We start from the raw sequence: 21,704 nt of genomic DNA, 5'->3' as shown, positions 1-21,704 counted from the left end.
CCGAGGTTAAATGTTGTTCCAAAAACAAACCCATTTTGCTTTTATTGGTGCTCAAAGTTTATTCGTAACGTACTTTAACCACCTGATATGCAAACGGCCTTAAATTGAAAGTAATTCGTTTTATTAAATGTCCCAACCTGGAAAAGAAACCGGCATCTCTTCAAAAAAGCTCAAAGATGAGAAATAAGTATTATCTTTTTTTTAAAGAATATTAGCCACTAGCTGATTCCCGCGACTTCATCCGCGTGGAATAAGGTTTTTTAAAGTCCCGTGGGAACTCTTTGATTTCCGGGATAAAAAGTAGCCATGTCAGTGTCCTGGTCTTTATCTATACCCATGCAAAAAATCACGTCAATCCGTTGCACTGTTGCGACGTGATTGAAGGACAAACCAACAAACAAACTCACTTTCGCATTTATAATAAGGGTACTGATGGCCCTTGACAAACATTCCCCTTTCCCCTTCAATTAAGCGTACAGCTTGTGCTAGGAGTAGGTACGACAATAGTGCAACGGGTGAGGTTTGAACCGGCGACCTTTCGGATTTCAGTCCGCACCTTTAACTGTTGAGCTATTGAAGCTATCTATAATATTATCAGTGACATTATAATGTGTATTATATTCGTGATGTTGCTGGTAATTCGGTTCCACACAAGAATTGACCTAAACTTGAATGACAGTGAAATCCGTGCCGAATTAAAAACTTCCTCTTTTTATCAATTTGCAACTTGCAAGCAAGAAGACAATTTTCGGACCGCATCCTATCAATTTCAATTAAGTTTTATAGACAACCGAATCAGAACAAATTGTACCAGGGAGAGATCAAGGAACTGAAGTTTGGAGTGACGTAGGAAATTAAATAGATGCGTACGATCATGAATATTGTCAGGTTTTCAATCAATGGATTTGTTGGAGGTGAATGACATTTAAAGCTTCGAGGAATTGGTTGCGTGGCCTAGAGTACCCAATTTTTTCTATCAATAGTAGGTATGTTATGTTATGACTATGAGCGTGGCCAGGCCAGGCCTTCACATTTCAGGTACCTTTTTAAAGCTACAAGTTCCCGGCGGGACCCGTCCGGGCAAGCGGGCCAATTCAGACGGTTGCGGTCGCACGCGTTATTTCGATATTTAGATAGGTACTCACATGCTACGTCGCGTCATCCGTTCGTTGCTAAAGATTCGAGTTTTACAACTAAAAATTAAATTAAAAAATTTAAACCGCAACCGCACCGTACCGCATCGCACCGCACCACACAGCAGCGCACCGCTCCGCAGCACACAGCAGTGCACTGCACAGCAGCGCATCGCACCGTATCGCACCGCACCACACCACAGCTCAACGCATCGTACCGCACCACACCGCACCGCACCGCACCGCACCGCAACGCACCGCAGCGCATCACACCGCAGCGCAGCGCACCGCACTGCAACGCACCACAACGCACCGCATCGCATAGCAAATCAATTTTCTAGGAAGTCTAAAGAGGCAAGTTAATAAAAAGATCCCAGTTTTAATAAAAAAAACTACTTAAGTAGTTTCCCAAAGAGCGTATTTGTCTGTAAAATCACTTTTCACTTCGTTAAATAGGTACTAGTTACTACGTTAAACTTTTTCAGTTGTTGGTTGTAACCATAACGTCGTAACCTTGGCCCGAAATATATTCTGAATACTAAAGATCATAACGGCATCTGGCATGTACGAGAAATTGTATATAAAAGCAGCCACAATTTTTTGTTATTTTCAAATAAACTACTCAATCCAGTTAGTAGGTTCTTACTTATTTTGTTGTTTTGCAAACTAAAGGAATGTGGCCTTTTCGTATTGCCATTTAAGACCCTTTAAGGTACAGTCAGCTTCAAAATAACTATAGATTTTTTTAATACTCTGACAAGTTCAAGTAAACGATTATTATAATGATAGTGATGATGATTTTAAAAAGCAATAAAAATAAATCAAAATTTTGCATTATAGATACTAAGTACTATACCTAATATCTATGGGAATTCAATATCCTACTACCAGAACACTCGTTATGGAAAGATATCCATGTTTTTTAAGTAGCACCTAAATTGATTGCATTGGAACTAGTAGGTACCTACCCACTAGGAACTTGGGGTGTTACGGATATTTGCATCCGCATCCGTAAATGCGGAACATCCGAATTGATTCAGACATCCACGTCCGCATCTGCATCATGCGGAGCTTTTACGAATGCGGATTCATATTTGGAACAAGTAACGACCTGCAAATAAATTGGGCGGTCCAGAGTGGCGCGTGCTTCGCCCGTGTTTTCTCGTTGATATCCGTTCGCTAACTGACCAATCAAAAAGTGTACAATGGTACTCAACAGGGTGTTACGGATATTTGCATCCGCATCCGAAATGCGGGACATTCGTATTGATTCAGACATCCGCAAATATTAGTATCCGCAACAACCCTGCTAGGAATCACAGTTTTACAATCTATTATTAAACAGTGTAGGAACCTATCAAATTGGCTAAAATTGCTGAGGTCTATAAAATCTAGAAATAGTTAGGTACATGCCAGTATAGATAGCACTTATGGAAAACTTTTCGCTGATATAGTAGTATGAGCACTTTGAGCTGTGCCTTTCTATTTTTGAAAACCGTATGAATATCCGTATTTCTGAGATTACAGCCCGAACAAACACTAACTCAGCGCAGCGCGGCGAGAGACTTTAATTTATAACAAACTTGAAAAATTACGAACTTAGATGGATACAAAATTTCATGCCCCATTTAATCCTCTCAATAGTGAAGTTTCCAAAAATCCTTTCTTAGGGATTGCCTACGAGAGAATGTCTACGATAAGGAACCTACTGTCAAAATTTCAAGTTTCTAAACTCAGCAGCTTAGCCTGTGCGTCAGTCAGTCAGTCTGTCAGTCAAGACAAGTCTGTACCTACATATAAAAGGAAAAGCTGACTGATTGACTGACTGACTGATCTATCAACGCACAGCTCAAACTACTGGACTGATCGGGCTTTAATTTGGCTTGCAGATAGCTATCATGTAGGTATCTAACTTAGAGATCCGCTAAGAACGGATTTCTGAAAATTAGATCCCTAAAGGGGTAAAACAGGGGTTTGAAAGTTGAAACGAAGTCACGGGCATAAGCTAGTCTTTCTATACTGCATAGATTGCCGTTTAATGAGCACTTTTTATTTATAGATGAAGTTTGTCTCCACACTTATTTACCTCGGCTCACGCGCAGCTGCCGTGGAAGCGCGCAAATAAATCACGCAACGACACGCCATATATCTTTCACCAATATTGTGTGTAGCAGTAGCACCTTATTCCGTTGGACGGTGTCAGTTTCATTGGTATGTCCTAGGGTATTTACAATCTACACGCCTTATGGGATACGGCGCACTTACATTTTGCAGTCAACGTTCGAGTAGGAGCCGCGATAGCCTAGTGGTTAGGACGTCCGCCTCCTATTCGGGAGGTCGGGGGTTCGATCTCGGGCACGCACCTTTATAGTAATGTGAGTTTTAAGAAATTAAATATCACTCGCTTTAGCGGTAAAGGAAAACATCGTGAGGAAACGCCTGAGGAAGTGCCTGAGAGATCTACAATATAATGTTCTCAAAGGCGGGTGAAGTCTATCAATTCGCAATCGGCCAAACCCTACTCATAGTTGAGAGGAGAGAGGAGATGAAGGAGATAGGATCTGTAGAGAGCCGGCGATGGGTTTATCATGATGATGATGATGATAATCGAGTGGAGTTGCTATCTTGATGCCTTCTACTAGATCCATCGAAAAAAGAGCTCTAAACTTAAAGAGTTATTTAATGGTAGGTAATTATTGATGAGGGACGGCGGGGGTGTGTGTCTGTACCCACTCTCTACGTCTATACTGCCGAGCGATTAATTTGTCTAACAACCTTTCAATTTCCTCGGTATGAAAGGACAGTACTTATGCGCAGACTCTACGCCTCCTCAGTTAGTCGTCCAGAACTCTTCCCTGAAACCATCTATACTGAAATGACTTTACATGAATTCAGTTACCGCCAAGTTCTTCAGACTGGGTTATTAGCTACTTTCACCCACACAATAGCATATTTTCAGCAGATAAGCATCTGATATGTACAAAATTACCTAAAGCTGTTTCGAATGGAAGCTTCCTAAACTGCCGAAGAGAGCCTTAAGTCTCTTCTTTAGACGGTATGGCTGCTAGAGAAGTTAAACGCTCAAGCAATGGTAGTCAACGCCTAGGCAACGCCAATATTCACTGGCAGCCATGACATTTAACCCAATTGTTTTACCCGAATTCGGGCTAGTTCCGCAAGTTAGTTTCGAAGAAAGTTAGTTAGAATTTGGTAGTTACGGAACCTCCGAAAGACGAGCGTATTCGTACGATTATCTTTACACTACGTCTTTGCGACGATATGTGATTCCGCTGTTATGCCGCAAATCCATACTTCCATTCTAATATTATAAATGCAAAAGTGTGTCTTTCTGTCTATCTGTCTGTATGTCTGTTGATCTGTCTGTATGTCTGTCTATCTGTCTTTATGTCTGTCTGTCTGCTGGCTTTTCACGGCCCATCCTTTCAACCGATTTTAATGAAATTTGGTACAGAGATAGCTTGCATCCCGGGAAAGGACATAGGCTACTTTTTATGCCAAAAATCAAAGACTTCCCACGGGATTTTTAAAAACTTTATCCACGTGGACGAAGTCGCGGGCATCATCTAGGCAAATATAAGCCTCCCGTCCCTCGTTTAAGACTCCCGACGAAGTTGACAGGCGCATTAGTTTGAGCTTTAGCACCGCGGGCGTCGTTACCTTTTTAGCTATAGAGATCCTACCTTTCTGAGATCCATTTCTGGGTGGATCTAAAGTTTATATTCCTTCCTTTTCCAAATCGGTGCACGTCTTATGGGGAAGGTTATGGACCTAGGAATTCCAAACAGTTTTACAACGATGCTACGTAGAATATCCTAATGTGACCATAATAATATTCGCAAAATTACTATATAAGGTTTTTGCAAAATAGGTATTTGTGCCTGTCACAACCGTGGCCATAAATAAGAAGTGAAGTGCAGTAGACGCAGCCCACAGTCAACCAGTCTCGTTATAAACATCAATTTTAAATTATCCGATTAAAAGTCAACGTCGCTAAACTTATTGCGGGCTTTTATGTTTTTGAAATGGGGAAACCATTGATCTAGGTAACTAACGCAAAGAAAAAGTGGAAAACTGTACCTACAATAAAGTTGCTTTAAAAACAGAGTTTAGAACTACTTAGACAGTGGTAACAAAGATAATTGATATTTAAGTAAGTTAAGAATAAGTAGGAAAAATAATTGCAAACATTCAGTGATTTTTCTTATTTTCCGTAATATTCTATCTCCATTCTAATTTAAGCCAAATCCGTCGAGTAGTTTTTGCGTGAAAGAGTAACAAACATACGCACATACATACACGCAAATTTTCGCCTTTATAATATTAGTGTGATACCTTTACTGTGTATCTTTGGTGTCTTGTATCAAAGAGTCCACCAATGGAATTGATAGGATCAGTGGTTTCTATAAATGCTTATCAATGACAAATAGCTCGATCGCCTCCCGCGCTGCGGTCAACGTGACTCGTATTAATAATTTAATAATACCCAATATCTCGACACAAATTGACAGCTGGAATACTTAACGGTAGTTATTATAACGAAACAAGTATGTAGGTCGTAGGTAAAGTGCTGCGTGCTATAATGACATAACAATAACATGGGGTTATTCAAGGGGCCGGGCGGACCAATCAATTCCTGAAAGGCCGGCAACACATTGGCGGTTCCTCTGGTACTGCAAATTTCCATGGGCGGCGGTAATCACTTAACATCAGGTGACCCGCCTGCTTGTTTGCACTCTCAAAGGCTTTTTTTTATAATTTTTTTATAATTTATTTAGAATTTAGAATTTAGACACAAGAAACAAGCTTTCACCATACACGTGCAAAAAATCACGTCAATCTGTTTCTCAGTTGTGACGTTATTGAAGGAAAAACCAACAAACGATCACACTTTCGCATTTATAATGATGAGTAAGAAGAAAGAAAGAAAATGCATTTATTTGTTGTTGGTGTCACAGATAAAAACAAAGTACAAATGTAACATTTTCATCTGTGACACCACCCCAAATAGGTGTACAGCTCAGCATAATGTCTAGTAGCGTCTAGTGGTATTTACTATGTAGTATTATAGTGAATGTGATGGATCGTAAATTAATATATGCCAATTGCCAATATATACTATAAACGCCTGCTAAAAGTTATTGTGCAAACACACAGTATGTGAAATTGCTTTTATTTTATTCACATTAGAGTTGCATTATTATTAATTATTATACTAATTCAATAATATCGACCTGTAACGTCACATTAAATAATAACTTATGCTCGCGACTTCGTCCGCGTGGACCACACAAATTTCAAACCTCTATTTTACCACCTTAGCGGTAAAATTATTAAAAATTCTTTTTTAGCAGCTTTTGCTATTTGCGCTGCATGCCCAGCTTGCTCCGTCCAGTCGTTTGAGGTGTGCGTTGATAGATCAGTCAGTCAGCTTTTCTTTCTATGCATATATATAGATTAATATTGAATTTAATAAAGATAAATATTATAATAAGTAATGCGTTATATTTTCATAGTTGCAATTAAATATTTTGTCCACGTTGCGTAGGCGTAGGCTGTAGGCGTGGGTGGACAGGTGCTATCATCATCATCGTCATGATCAACCCATCGCCGGCTCACTACAGAGCACGGGTCTCCTCTCAGAGTGAGAAGGGTTTTGGCCTTTTGTTCCGTCGCATGCGGTGGGATGGAACTTCGTGAGGTTTTTAGTCGAGAGTCCGACATAACCTTTGTGCTCCCCCGTGGTTGGTGGTATCCATGATGGATTTTCCTCACGAAAAAAGGACTAATCTCACAGATGCTGGCTGATATTTTTTTTAAATGAGTAATGTATTAAAATTTAAAACATTTATTTAACCATATTTATTTATTAAAATATATGACGTGTGCAAACTGCAAACGGTAGGTGAAAAAAAAAAGATCTTAACGATTAATAAAATTTATTCATGCTACGCACTGTATGCTAATTTAATATCCATTTCTTATACCTACCTACTCACACTGGAATGATTTAATATAATATCGCGAGTATTGCATGTAACAAAAAAATGGAATAGGTTGTAAGTAGGTATTTATATTATACGTTTTATCGGTAGGTATCTATTAAACTTTGAACAAAAAAAACGGCCAAGTGCGAGTAAGGCTCGCGCAACGAGGGTTCCGTACTACAGTCGTATTTTTTTGACATTTTGCACGATAATTCAAAAACTATGATGCATAAAAATAAATAAAAATCTGTTTTAGAATGCACAGGTAAAACCCTTTCATATGATACCCCACTTGATATAGTTATCTTACTTCGAAAATTGAAAATACTAATTACTAGTTCATGACCACAATTTAATTTTTTTTGTGTGATGTAACCACAAATTCGCAGTTTTCAGATTTTCCCCGAATGTCAGCTATAAGACCTAGCTACCTGCTAAATTTCATGATTCTAGGTCAACGGGATGTACCCTGTAGGTTTCTTGACAGACCGACAGACAGACAGACAGACAACAAAGTGATCCTATAAGGGTTCCGTTTTTTCTTTTGCGATACGGAACCCTAAAAAAATTGTTTTGATCGGAAAAGGGGAAACTATCGACATTCAAAGTAAAGCCAAAACTACATTATTTAGGCTTCCGTATACGAAGGGTGCCAACGGGACTCTATGACTCCGCTGTCCGTCCGTCTGTCTGTCAGCGGGCTCTACACTGTACAGGTATCTAGCGAAAGAGACCTGAAATTTTCACAGAATGTGTATTTCTATTGGCACTATAACAGCAAACAATAAAAATTTCGAAATGGCCACATCAAAATTAAAAAAAACCGGCCAATGGCGAGACAGACTCCCGCACCGAGGGTGCCCGTCCTACAGTCGTATTTTTCAACATTTTGCACAATAAATCAAGAACTGGTAAGTAACTGCAAGAAATAAAAAGCTGTTTTAGAATGTACAGGTAAAGCTATTTCATATGATACCCCACTTGGACTCACTTGGTATATTACTCTTTCTTTAAAAGTTGAAAATTCTAATTATTTGTTCATGAACACATTATTTTAGTGTAGTCCAGTAAATAGAGCATTTAACCTCGCACTAAATTTCCGATCCAATTTCTTTTTTTTAGGTTAAGGGTCACTTACTGACCATAAAATGACAAAATGCTGACAGATCCAGGTGGAGCTTCGATCACAATCTTGAGGGAAAGTTTTTGGCTGATATCTCGGAAACTATCCACTTTAGGGCAAAAGTTATTTAGATTGTTATTGTAGAGAATAAAATTTTGCATCTTTTGTTTCCTTTAAACTTTTTTGTAAAAATTACCGTTTACGATTTATATGTCGTGTACGTGGTCAACGGGTAGTACCCTATAGGTTTCTTGACAGACAGACAGACATCAAAGTGATCCTATAAGGATTCCTTTTAAAAAGTGTTTTAGGTATTTTTTACGATGGTGCGGAGCCTTTCGAGTAAGAGTCCGACTCGCACTTGACTAATATTTTGCAACTCTGTAAAGTCGTCATCATTATTGATGATTTTTCACTATGATTTATACTAACTTGGCAAAGGGTTGAAATATTATCTTAGTCTACTACCTACTTTACATGCAATAACCTTTCTACAAAATAATATCATTTTCGTAAGTTTAAAAAGCTTGGTCCGGTCTGGGCACAGCTCGGTATCAATTCTAAAAACAAACTTTTCAGGATTTCTGCACTTTTTTCATTTAACAAAATGCTATAAGTATATAATGTAAGCTAACTAACCAATTGCCACGTGTGTATTTAATCTAAACAAGTAATTAACAAAACGAAACGCTTCCTACATAGTATTATTAATGATAACATAAAAGCTAATAATACCTACTCCTGCGACGTAGTTACTATGTTATGACGTCAAACTCATTAGAGCGATTACAAAGTCATAATTAGATGGAAATTAACATAACTTTATGTAAATTGTATTAAAAACCTATAAATAAGGAAACTTTGATATCTGTAAATAAAGCTTAACTTTAATTAATTGAGGCAAGATAAACTTTTGGTACATTATTGCTACATAATACATTTAAAATAATACTGTGTACATAAATAAATTAATAAATATTGGAATCTCAGTGTAATTTTAACGGATTTAATAAAATTATCTTGGAATGAAAATTAAAAAATGTTGCAATATTTCGAAAAAGTTAAACACTTCCAATTAAATCCGTTAAAAAATATAATTATACAATCTAAGGATAACTATTTTTTTTTACAAAATTAATGATATGTTACTATTCTGTTATTCTTGATTGTTAAAAATGTTAAAATTATTTCTAAATGCGGAAAAAATAATTAGATATTTAATAAATAATCAAGGAATGTTTTTACATTATTATTTAGGTAATTAAGAAAATACATTTTCCTAGTACAAATTGTTCTCAATTTTATTTTCATACGCAGGTAGCGTATGAAAATAAAATTGAGAACAATTTGTTGTTATTCACAAATTCAGAATCAACTACAAAATATCTGTGAAAGACAGATAAGTATACAGAGCCAAGGTGATGCGAATTATTATTTTTCGCAATTCGCATACGGAATTTAACAAAACATTTGTAAAAACAATTTTAAAAATGCATATTGGAATTTCATTAGGTCTAACTCTGAGTCTAGATCATTTCATTGTATAAATTCTTATCTTTTGTTGAATTAATTTTTATAAAATTTTCAAAAGACAACAAAAAAACAAAAATCCACAGTAAATAATACAAATTTTAAAAGGAAAAAATTTAAATAATGTTCTTTTCTTAAAAACATATTTTAATTTCCAACAATGTAGATCGGCACCATTGTATTAATTATTATTATTTATTCAACATAACGAATTTATTAAATTAACATGCCATAGATTTGCGTCACTAGACTTTTTAATCACAAACAATCATAATTGCCAATTAAAATAACAAATGCAATCTGAAAACACATTAAATATGAGTACATACCATAGCGAGTATATTATACATTTAGATACGGTTATTAACCTATTCAAAATTCAATAAACAATAAGATTTAAAACCCAACATAAAAGGCATCCTAATTTCTCACTTAAAATACCTACGGAACACTATAATAAAAATACTTATGCGCTGCCCAAACTTGGCACTCACAAGAATACGACGATCGCTTAGCATAGATGGTAATGTATCAAATAGCAATCCAAATCATCATTATAGAATGTCTCAAATTATGTTCGCGCGATCAAGATGTGCTCAATTACGGTAAAATGACAGCTAGTGTAACGATCGCAATCACCTTTGATTGGTTGACACTCTCTAGCGAGAGCGCTATTGGCTAAAATGCATTAATAAATAATAATGTAGCATTTCTACAATCGGCCAGCAGAATACGCAATCGCATCGCTTGTTCATGCGAGCTATCATCTAGGACAGCGTCTTAACTCATTTAACACACTGACGTATTAACTCTATGGAGTAAACTGCAAAACATACCGCGTGTGAATGCGTCAGTGTGATAAAGCGGAAACAATAATTAAAAATAAATAAAATATAGCTGCATGTATGCTGCGTGTTTTGCTTAGTTTAGGAGATTTTATGCGGAAAAGGTAACTCATAAATAAGCGAGTTTTTCATAAGAATAAGATCAATATCATTATGGAGCACTAACGGGCTAACCTCGGGCTAACTGAGAAATCTGTCCTCAACTACTGAGTTTTAAGTTTCGGTCATACTAATCTGTGAATCCTACATAGATTGTGGGTAGTTATTACCTCGTATCAATCATCAATTTCATTCTACTACTGCGACAAGAAATCATAAAAGAATTCAATCGAGTTTCCTTGTCTATCAAAACGAAGGAAAATTAGGTCGTCCTAGATTAGTCTGCTACTGCATCGAGTCTAAGGATCCCAGAAGTGATGTCCAGAGTCCCAGAAGTGGAGTGCAGGGTCCCAGACGTGGTCGAGCCCAGAGTCCCACCGCAGATCGCTCAGGAGTCAACGCCCTCAATCAGCGTTTAACATCTGGAACAAGCAATTTTACTTTTTAATTTGTGCCGTTTAACTAATTTAATCTAAACAGGGGAATTGAGTCCTGAGCGACCTGTTCGAAACACAGACAATATACAGTCAGTTATAAATTCGAAATATACATGCGAATGTGTGTTTTGTTTGTTAGTTAGTCTTTCAACCACGCCACAACGAATCGACGTGATTTTTGCATGAAATAGTTAAAAAACTGAAGAAATGACATAGGCTACTTTTCTCCGGAAATTTAAACAGTTTCCACAATCTTTTTCTTATCGGGATAGATATACTTAAATCTCAAATCGACGCGGATGTGGTCGCAGGCATCATCTAATAGACTGTAAATTATAATTAAAAAACTGGTCAATTAGATTGAAGTTAAAAATAAAGCATAAATAAAAATGTGTTGAAATAATCATCAGTTGTAATCAAAGGATTTTTGCAATTGTGCATTATGGACTGTACAATCTACTCGTCTACACTCAGTACGACGACGGTAGGTACGGTCGGTCTACGGTAGATTAAATATCACCATGCGGCCGCGTAGTCCCAGAGGTTTGTCTGCCGCATATATACTTACATACTACCATGTTCATGGTGGGCAGGCAAAGTTAAACCATAGACTTATCTCATTTCCTTTGAAATACAGGCTGACAAATCAGTACCCTTGTAATAAATGCGAAAGTATATTTGTTTGTTGGTTTGTCCTTCAATCACGTTGCAACGGTGCAACGGATTGACGTGATTTTTGCATGGATATAGGATAAAGACCTGGACGGAGTGACATAGGCTACTTTTTATCCCGGAAAAATCAAAGAGTTCCCACGGGATTTTTAAAGACCTAATTCCGCGTGCACGAAGTCGCGGGCATCAGCTAGTGATAAATAATTGATTACATCAGTGAGTGCGTGGTGTAACTGGAAATTGGAATCAATTCTATGTAGTTGAACTCCATCCTGTTTTACAGCTAACTGCAACACGCATGTACCGAGTGATTTGACACTTGGTCAATCCTCGCTAGGGCTGCCAGCGTTTAGTTTAAAAAAAATTAAAAATAAACATACAGCTATAAACGTGGTCTACCTAAAGGATTTCCGAAGTGAAGCAGGGGCGCATAAACCAGTTTAAAATATAATAAAACCTACTTAATAGTGATGCTTAATGGTGCTGGTACTTACAGTAGGTACGCTACAGGTCGAGATGGCAATTGGGATGAGGACGCCCGAACATCCCCGATAGCGCGGGTGCCGTGCGGGTGTGTGTCCCTCCGCCTCATACCCCGATTGCCATCTCGAGCTGTCGTGAACTTATACGTAATTTGATTTAATTTTGTTTTACTTATCTATTTGTCAAAAAAACGCATAAAATTTTCAGGTAGAAAGATTTTGGTCAAAATAGCACAATGTTTGATTAGTAGTTCCGTATCGTCAAGTCATTCGTGATTCTGGATTTTATGATAAACCTTACCATGTTTTTATGCACATAAAAATAAAAGAACTTTGTATTTATGGTATGTATCACTTCAAGTGATCAATCAGCTCTGGTAGGCTGTTTAGGCATGGCAGCTCTTAACGACACGATCAAAATGGCTCTTGCCACCTTACCTACATTCCTTTGCTCATCAAGCCGGCAGGGATTAGTCCGGATGATGGCAAGAGACCTGATGGATTGACGCTGGTTGCCTGGGTAGGTACAGGGACAGCGCTAATGTGGGACGTAACTTGCGTTGACACATTGGCCCCGTATCATATCAGGGAGACAGTATCAAGACCGAGAGCCGCAGCAGAAACAGCTGAAAACGCGGCGGCGCATAGTATGCATCTCTTATCGAGAGTTGCATTTTTGTTCCGTTTGCCGTAGAGACCCTGGGGCCATGGAGTCTTAGTGCAAAAAAATTATGAGACATTTCCCCGCGATTAATAGCCTCATCTGGTGACAGAAGGGCGCGGGCGCGGAAATGCAGCCAGTATTCTTGGCACCATTCGACGCGGGCATGATTTGTATAGTAATTAATTAGAGAAGGCTAGCTTTAAGTTTAATTGTAATATTTTCTTTAAAAAAAAGAGATAATTATTCTTTTTCAGCTAGGTACATATATCCACATAAAGATTGTAGTACCTACCTATTCAAACCTAATTGTGTAACGTTCTACCAGTGTACCTCTCTTTATTAAAAAATAAAATGTAGGTAGATAAGCATACAAATATTTGCGAATTTTAAGTGATTTTTTTCGTTTAACTATGTAATGCAAAATATCACACGCTTTACAAATATGAGTTGACAAATACAAATATAGTGGGGTACACCAAAGCTAACTCCTACGCTCACTTATAAATCTGGGTCCATACCTATAAAAAGAGAAACTGATTGACTGACATATTATATTACACTTCACTACTAGATGATACCCATAGACTTCATCCACGTGGATTTAGGTTTTTAAAATCCCGTGGGAACTTTGATTTTCTGGGGTGAAAAGTAGAGGCCTACCCAGTGGCGTGCAGGTTATAGAGGCATACATGCACTGCTTACCCCAGTTGTAATCGCTCAGTGCATATTTTTCATTATGACCTACCAGTAAACAGCCTACCTAACTAATGCCTACCATGGCTTCAAACACTATGCACGCCACTGGGCCTACCTATCCTATGTCCGTGTCTCCAGGAATAGGACGCAAGCTAACTTTGCACCAACAATTTAGGTTTTTAATAACCTAGGTTCGTTCCCGGGTCGCAAGCTAGGAAGAGTAAGTAAAAAACACCTGAGCAAAGTCAGGGCGGGTCAGTTATAATTATTATAGTACCTACAATATTCAATTAAACATTCATAAAAATAACAGTTTTTTTATGACGCGTTCTTGATTAACCAGTTTTTGTATTTCATCTATGACGTAAAGTTTATTATGTAATAGTAGGCCCATTTATAGTTTTTAGGGTTCTGTGTCACTCTGATATAAAGTATGTCTGTCTATCTATACCTATAGGTAAATCCTGGTTCTCTAACTCGTAGACTGACTGGGTAACAGAGCTGAAATTTGGATATTCAGTAAATATAAACAGTAAACATTCATTGAAATTAATTTTCATTCCTCATCCTTACACATGAAAAAAAGCTGAAAAAAGATTTTTGACCCTGGCATGTGGGGCGTGCCTTTGAGAGTACAAACATATGTTTTGTTTTTAAAAATAAAGAAATGGGGGGCCGTCAAAAATGCCATTTTAGACTAAGGTTACAGGGTCTAACTCAAAAACTAGAATAGTAAGGAATTCAGAATATCCTTATATAATTATGTACTAGCTTATACCTACGACTTCGTCTGTATGGATTACACAATTTTAAAACCCCTATTTTACCCCCTTAGAGGTTGAATATTCAAAAATCCTTTCTTAGCGGATGCCTACGTCGTCGTTATAGCTATCTGCATGCCAAATTTCAGATCGATCCGTCTAGTAGTTTGAGCTGCGTGTAGTCAGTCAGACAGTCAGCTTTCCTTTTATATATATAGATATACATATTTAGATTAATTAAATGTAAAATACTGAAAATTCATATGTGGTATTCATAATGTGGATTGTAAGCTGCACAGAGAATGGTGGTTTGTGGTAAGCTGTGACCAAAACAATTGGTCACATGTACGGAACCCTAACAGAGCATAGCTCGACTCGCACTTAGGCGGTTTATTATTTTGGAAAACAAGTTTATTGGCATTGATAATGACGTTCGTGCACAGCTATCACGTACTAACACCAAACCTGTTCTTTACCGTGTGGCCGTGTTTAAAACCGAATAGGTATCTACATCTACCTACCCATACCGCTAAAACCGCAAATGTTTATTTAACCTATTCAGCACATCCACCAATTTTATCCTCAGGACCTCATCACTTAGCGTCTGTAGATGTGTCAACAAGTCGTAGGCAGACCCGTCGCCACTATCCAATCCAATCCCTCAGCCTAATGCGTCCACTATGTAGACATAGGCCTTTTCGAGAACGTTCTTAATAGATAATAATAAACTCTACTGAGCATTGCATTTTAATTTCAGCCCTTAAACAAGTCGTAATTTAAAAAAGTAAAACCCACAAGAAAACGAATTAAAAAATATATATTTGAAAATGGCGCCATACAGCCGCCACATTAACTTTCAAAAATATTATAGCCACACTAGTGACACTCACTCGGGATAATGGAAGGATTCTAACGATCACCCATACATCCAAATATGTTCAGTCATTTAGAAGTTATGGTGGAATAAGAAACTCATAACTGCATGAACCCTGAAAACATTACCCTCCTTTTTTGGGCAGTCTAGTCCTATAAATATAGCAGCTGACAGCTGATACTTCAATTTCAATCTCTCATACAAATGGCAGACTAGACTCGAGAACCTTTTGGATCAACTTGTCACCTCAGTCGTGCGAAAAAGCCGACTGCCGACGTGGACGGACGAAGGTTTTAGAAGGAAACCGGCTGACACGACATTTTGTAAAATACCGAGCTGGAAACCTATAGAAAAAACCTATGTTTGCGGCGTTGGTAAGTTGCCACGTCTGTATAACTTTTATTGTCTTATTGCCTGTTTATTATAATAAGCCATGATTAACGGTTATGCAAGCCCTGCGACCCTGCAACCGCACACACGCAAACACGCACACACACATGACCACGACAATCATCAAACCGGCCGATTGACGTCAATGGTGGGTGGGACGGCTGTAAAAAATAAACTATCAGTTTACTATAGAACAACACAACATATAGCCATAACAAGGCATTGTCTCCGTTTTTACTCATAACAATTGAGCTGTGAATGGATGGCATCTTTTTTATTGTTTCTCGTTGTTGATAAGATGATATGTTTGAAACGCGATGATAGTTGTTTACGGATGCTTAGAGAACCCTATTGTTGCATTCAATGCGTATGTGTTTATTGTATTTAATTATAATGCTTGCCAAGCAAGGAAATATATGTACTTATTAGAGTCAATGCATTTAAACCCTTTTACTCAACCTCGTTAATCAATAAATAACTTTCCATTTGATCGGATCCAAAGGCGGGCTGTTCGACTTGTGGACGATCCCAAACTAACTGGCCAGTTGGAAGCCACCATGTCCGAAGATCATCGCAGACGATATTAAGATATCCTTTATATGGGACCACCCCACGGTATAACCTGTCAAATAAAAACTTAAACATTCCAATGGGTCACCCAATAAAAAGGATGCATGGACAGCAACAAAACTATAAATTCTGCGTTTTATTTTGAACAAAAGTACACCACATCCTGGCTTTCTCAAAAGAAGACGATATTACCTATGCAAATTCTAATTCTATAAGTTGCAAAGGTAATATCGCTATCTGTCTTCATAATATGAAAATGAACTATTCCCATAATAACTAGGCCACTACCTTGTCGGGTCCTTGACAACAGACGACAAGTATTACCAAGTCCATAAACCTTCATAAGCCATACATTCCATACATAAGGCTTGGACACAATGTCACCACAATAGTAACCTCACCAAATTTTAGCCACAGCAGATCTCTGAAACTATAGGCGACGCATTTTAAACTGAGTCGTCGAGTTATCTGTCTGGTTCGGTCGTAGTAGCTGCGAGCGAAACAGTGTACTGAGTGGGAGTTCCACAAAATTAGGTAGAAATACGAATAGGTAGAAATAGGTAGAAAATCTCCCACTAGGCACACTGACAGATAACTAAAGTTTAAAATGCGTCGACTATAGTCAAACTAGGTACGCAGAAGACATTTTAGTGCAAAGTGTGCGGGCAAACACAGACGCATTCTCTATTCCAATTTTCTGTTCTACTAGCTCATGCCCTTCCAGCATCACTTTGATATAGAGGTACTTTTCAAGAATGAATAGGCATCTTCTAGGGAAGCGCGCTCCATCTTAGGCTGCATCATCACTTGTCAGCAAGCCTGATTGCAGCGAAGTGCTAGGTAGTCTATAAATTAAAAAAAAACAAATAGGTACATCCAGTGTGATGTCCTTCCATGCAGTTGCCGTCACGCGTAGCTATTTATGGATCCAAGCCTTTACCTTCCATCCTTCACTGATAAAAAAACGTGACGTCAATTGCTGGTAGAGTACCTAAGAGTTAGAATACTTTGTAGCACATTGTACTGAATTTGCATTAGAATGGTCTAACATTTGTGATACTATGTTTGACATTTACTTTACAAAGCAAAATTTACGGTCAGCAGTAACATGGCAACTCAATTTGCTAAAACGTGTACAAACTCACTAAGTACTAACAATAGTATGTGACTATCAGGTGCTTTAAATTTAGCTGTCTGCAGTACCTACTAAATAGGTATAATAGAACTAGGATACATTGAATAGGTAGGTCAAATACTGATTATGATTTAATAGTCTTCGTGGAGTCAATTCGCTTCCAGCCGCGACAAGATCATTAAATCTTTTATGAATTGAAAACCTCCTCCTTTTTGGAACTCGCTTAAAAATGATGCAATCTAATTGGTGTTTCATCCACACCCCTTCATCCCTAGCTACGCATCTTCGCGTTCTAAACTTTGACAGGAATAGACATAGGTAATTACTAATTATAATGTTCTTAGATTTCCCATGGTTGCAAATTGCAATTAATAATTTGAAAATCAAAAATTCAACCTCTTGATAATAATGTCAAACATGGCTTCTATTCCTTGAATGCCAGGGTTCCAGGAAAAGGTACGATAATATACGAACCATAATATTGTTTCGTTTACGTGGGAATGAGAATGTAACACACCCACCTACATAATATAAACAACTTTATATAAAGCAACGAATTAGCAACGCTCCGTTAAACCACAGTTAAGGATAACAAGGGATTGAATGACGGATGTGGACATCCGCTCCGAGACTAAACACATCCATACAAATAAGTAAATAACACAGGATTAGGATATATCGCTGATAATTCGAGTGCAACAACCGTATACAACAATCGCAATGTTATGGAATAGTACTAATGCCATATTGTTTTACGCAATAATTGACCTCCCACACAGTTCCTACCTAGATAGTAGATAGGTATGTTTATTGTATCATCCTCTATTATGTTAATAAAAGCTGTAACAGCCCAGTGGATAGAATACGCAAATCCTAGTTAATAATTCTGAGATTTCTTATTATGTATCTTGAGAAGAAAATAATCTTTCTTAAAGGGGATCTACAGAATACATATTATCCTCTCTAAGAAAAGCTTTTGAGAAATTTCATTTTGATTTTAATCCATGCGGACGAACACGAAATTGCAAGATCCAGAAAGTATATTTTAAGAAAAAAATAATTAATACCTAGGTATATTATAAGTAGTAAACTTATAATTTGTCGTCTTTTCCATTTTGCAAGAAATGGTAATCAAGCTGACATTGACAAAATTTAAATTAGGTATGTGCCTATGGGGACGAGTAAAACCATCGAATTGAATGTTCATTAATGATTTCCGCAAGAAAGACTAGACCATTTTAGGTCGTTCTGCTAACGAGGCCAATATTGTATTTATTCAACCATGGAAAGTGAATGTATAGTTGAAAGAAATTTTTTAAAATGAAGTGTTTCTTTCTAAATGTTTTAGAAGTTTAAGATAATTCTTGGCACCATTCCACGCGGGCATAATTTGTATAGTAATTAAATAAGGCCAGCTTTAAGTTTTACTGTAATATTAAAATAAAATAAAAAAGATATAAATCCTCATTACTTTTCCCAGAAGATATTGTTAGAAGTTCTATCGATATAGAATGTAGGTAGTAGAACTTTCATCAGATTTTTGTCCATCGAAGGGATAAGAAAGTTCCCAATAGCGGTGTTACCTCAAAGATAACTTTAAGCTGTTTATTGCAACAAAACTAACTTAGTTAAAAGTACCTACATAATATAAGCCGTGTACTTGACCTACTACATAACAATAAAAGGCACGATTACATTGCATAAGAAGGTAATAACAAAAACAAAGAAACGTGCGCAAAATTCAAATTATTTGAAATGCAAAACTACCTAGTACATTTAAAATTCAAATTCCGGTTGTATATGACAAACCTAGTGCTAGTTAAATATTATGGTTTAAGCTAATTTATCCGCTTATATATCTAAACTACGTGCGTCATTCACTCTATATTAACATGGAGAAAATTACGTTCAAGCCCATATAAATAAAGCATTTTATATGCCACGTGTCCTTAACTCATTATTTGTTTTTTCTTACAACAATATGACTTTGTATTTAGTTCCCGTATCTATTTATTTTTTGATGGAATCAAATAACCACTTATTTATTGCGAATCAGGGTTACAGATTGGTTTCATCATGGTTTCAATACATAGGTGTGTTGTTTCCAGCCAAATTCTGAACGCACCCGGAAAAAACTTTTCAAAGTGTTCTTGCAATATTCTTGCAAGTTGCATCTAGCGTTTTCGTCATTGTAGTAGAGTAGTAGTAGAGTCGCTGTATGAATGAATGAATGAATGAATGAATGTACGTTTATTGTACACCACAAAATTATTACAGAAATCACACACAAGTAGTGTGTTTCAACGGCTCCATATTTTGCGCTCATGTACCTATTTGAATTTGTGTCGCTACGCTAAGGATTCTAACCTTAGAATCCGTCGCTTGCTCGGAACTCAATACAAACACTCGCGCCAAAATAACAACTTTGCAGCCTTTATAACAAATAACTATTATTTTTGCTTTTACGCTAAAGACTTGAAAGGTTCACCTGCTGCGCGATTGCGGGAGAATGACAGCTACAAAGTCACGATCGCAATCACCTCTGATTGGTTGATGCTCGCTCACTATTGGCATGCATTGTTGCAACAAGAATCGCACAAATTTAGCCAATCAGAACAATTGAGATTATAATAATGATTGATGCAGGTTTCCCGCAATGGAGGTGATGTTGTTAGATAGCAGCCAGATTTGTCTTTTTAGCATTCTTTAGAACAATCTAGACTTTGTATTTATGAACTAGGTATACCTATTAATAATAGGCTATTACTTATTTTGTAAGCAACTTCAACCTTTTTATTACTCAAGTTGTTTTTCATTGACGTCACAAGTGTGAGGTAATATAGCATCGGCAGTAAAATTTATTGTTATTATCATAACAAGTAATGGAGAAGGTAGGTTAGGTATACGCTATGTTATGCTAATTTTATGTGAAGCAAGCATATTGCCTCTGTATTCATACAGTGTGACGCAAATTACATGATAAATACCTTGTAATTTATCGTGAATATAAGGCTGTGTAAATAAAGTAGATAGGTACCTACAGATAAGTACTCCTAAAAGAAAGTATCCACCTTGTATCCACCTATTTAGGAAACACCGAAACAGATGGTACATAATTGATAGACCTACCAATCTACCAATTTAAGAAAAAACGTACCTAAGTAAATAAAGCTTAATTGAATGCCACCATAAACCATTAGAAAAGCTTAAAATCAATGAAGCCTCTAAGTTATCAAATTTAAAAAAAGTATTTAATGAAAAAAAATACGTAAAAAATGAGTTCATGAATAAAATGTAAAAAATACCACCGGGAAATAGGTAGGTATAAAGCAATTGCATACTACCTAAATAAACTTTTCACGCAAAATCAAACCATTTAAGTAGGTAGGTATATCTTCGTACGGGTCCACTTTACAGGAGCTTGTTTAGGTCAGTCAGAGTCACCACATAAAAGTAGACGGACGGAGTTATAATTTTTTCAAAACCAACGATTGAAATCTCTAAATCGTTTGTAAGTGTATGTGTTTTTTCTCTTTTTAGTATTTGCATAAATAATCATTGAAAAACTCACCTTCTTTGGTACTGTAGGAGGAGTCTCGAACTCCTCGTCATCTCGGCTGGACAACGTCGAACACGAGGAACACGCTGAATCCGCTGACAGAGACCTCGACCTCAGCCAGTCCACCTCTTCTTCTGTCGCACCCACAGCTATTCCATCGGAATAGTCACTGACAACAACGCTGGGCGTCCGCACACATCTGCCCCTGGTCTCGCACCCCTCGCTGCCCCGTCTGCCCAATTCCACCACATGAGCTTCGATTAGAGTCCTTTCTCGTCTCGGTGACATGACGTCCGGCGGTGGGGTGACGTCGCGAGGGTGCGAATGCCGTCTCCTCGGTTCCAGCTCCACGGCGGAATCGTCGCTCAAGTCTCGGCTGCGTCGTCGGACAGCCGCTCGGTCGTCGTCATCGGATGAACTGATATCGTCTGGAGGGCTGGACGCGCGAGGGATGCGTAAATACTGCATCGGGCCCGGCTCGAACTTTCGGAGCAGTTCGGAGACGCGCGGCTGCGCGTGTCGGGTGACGCGCGCGGTCGTGGGCGCGCGCATGCCAGCACTGTCGGTCGCTCGCCGCGATATCGATAGCTTTGCCGAAGCCTCCCGCGCCTGCCCAGGGGGCACTCCTGCGCCGAGCTTGAGGTAAAACAAACTGTGGCTCAGTGCTTTCTCGCGCAAGACCCGGCGGAAGTCCTCCGGGGGTGTCTGCTCGAGCCGAGGCATTGTTCT

At 37.9% G+C, this 21,704-nt stretch overlaps 1 protein-coding gene across 1 annotated transcript in view; it reads right to left on the bottom strand.

Annotated features, from left to right (window-relative positions):
• IP3K2 (Inositol 1,4,5-triphosphate kinase 2) overlaps positions 1–21,704 on the bottom strand; it is a 142,618-nt gene that overhangs the window by 96,226 nt on the left and 24,688 nt on the right. The window contains exon 2 of the mRNA XM_069504005.1: positions 20,988–21,702. Coding sequence (XP_069360106.1) covers positions 20,988–21,698 — 711 coding nt within the window. The 5' untranslated portion in view covers positions 21,699–21,702. The remainder of the gene's footprint in view (positions 1–20,987; positions 21,703–21,704) is intronic.

The sequence above is a fragment of the Maniola hyperantus genome, chromosome 16, assembly GCF_902806685.2.
Source record: "Maniola hyperantus chromosome 16, iAphHyp1.2, whole genome shotgun sequence".
Taxonomy (NCBI): Eukaryota; Metazoa; Arthropoda; class Insecta; order Lepidoptera; family Nymphalidae; genus Maniola; species Maniola hyperantus.
Note: the sequence above shows the minus strand (reverse complement) of the source record. Positions and strands in the feature narration are given on the sequence as shown.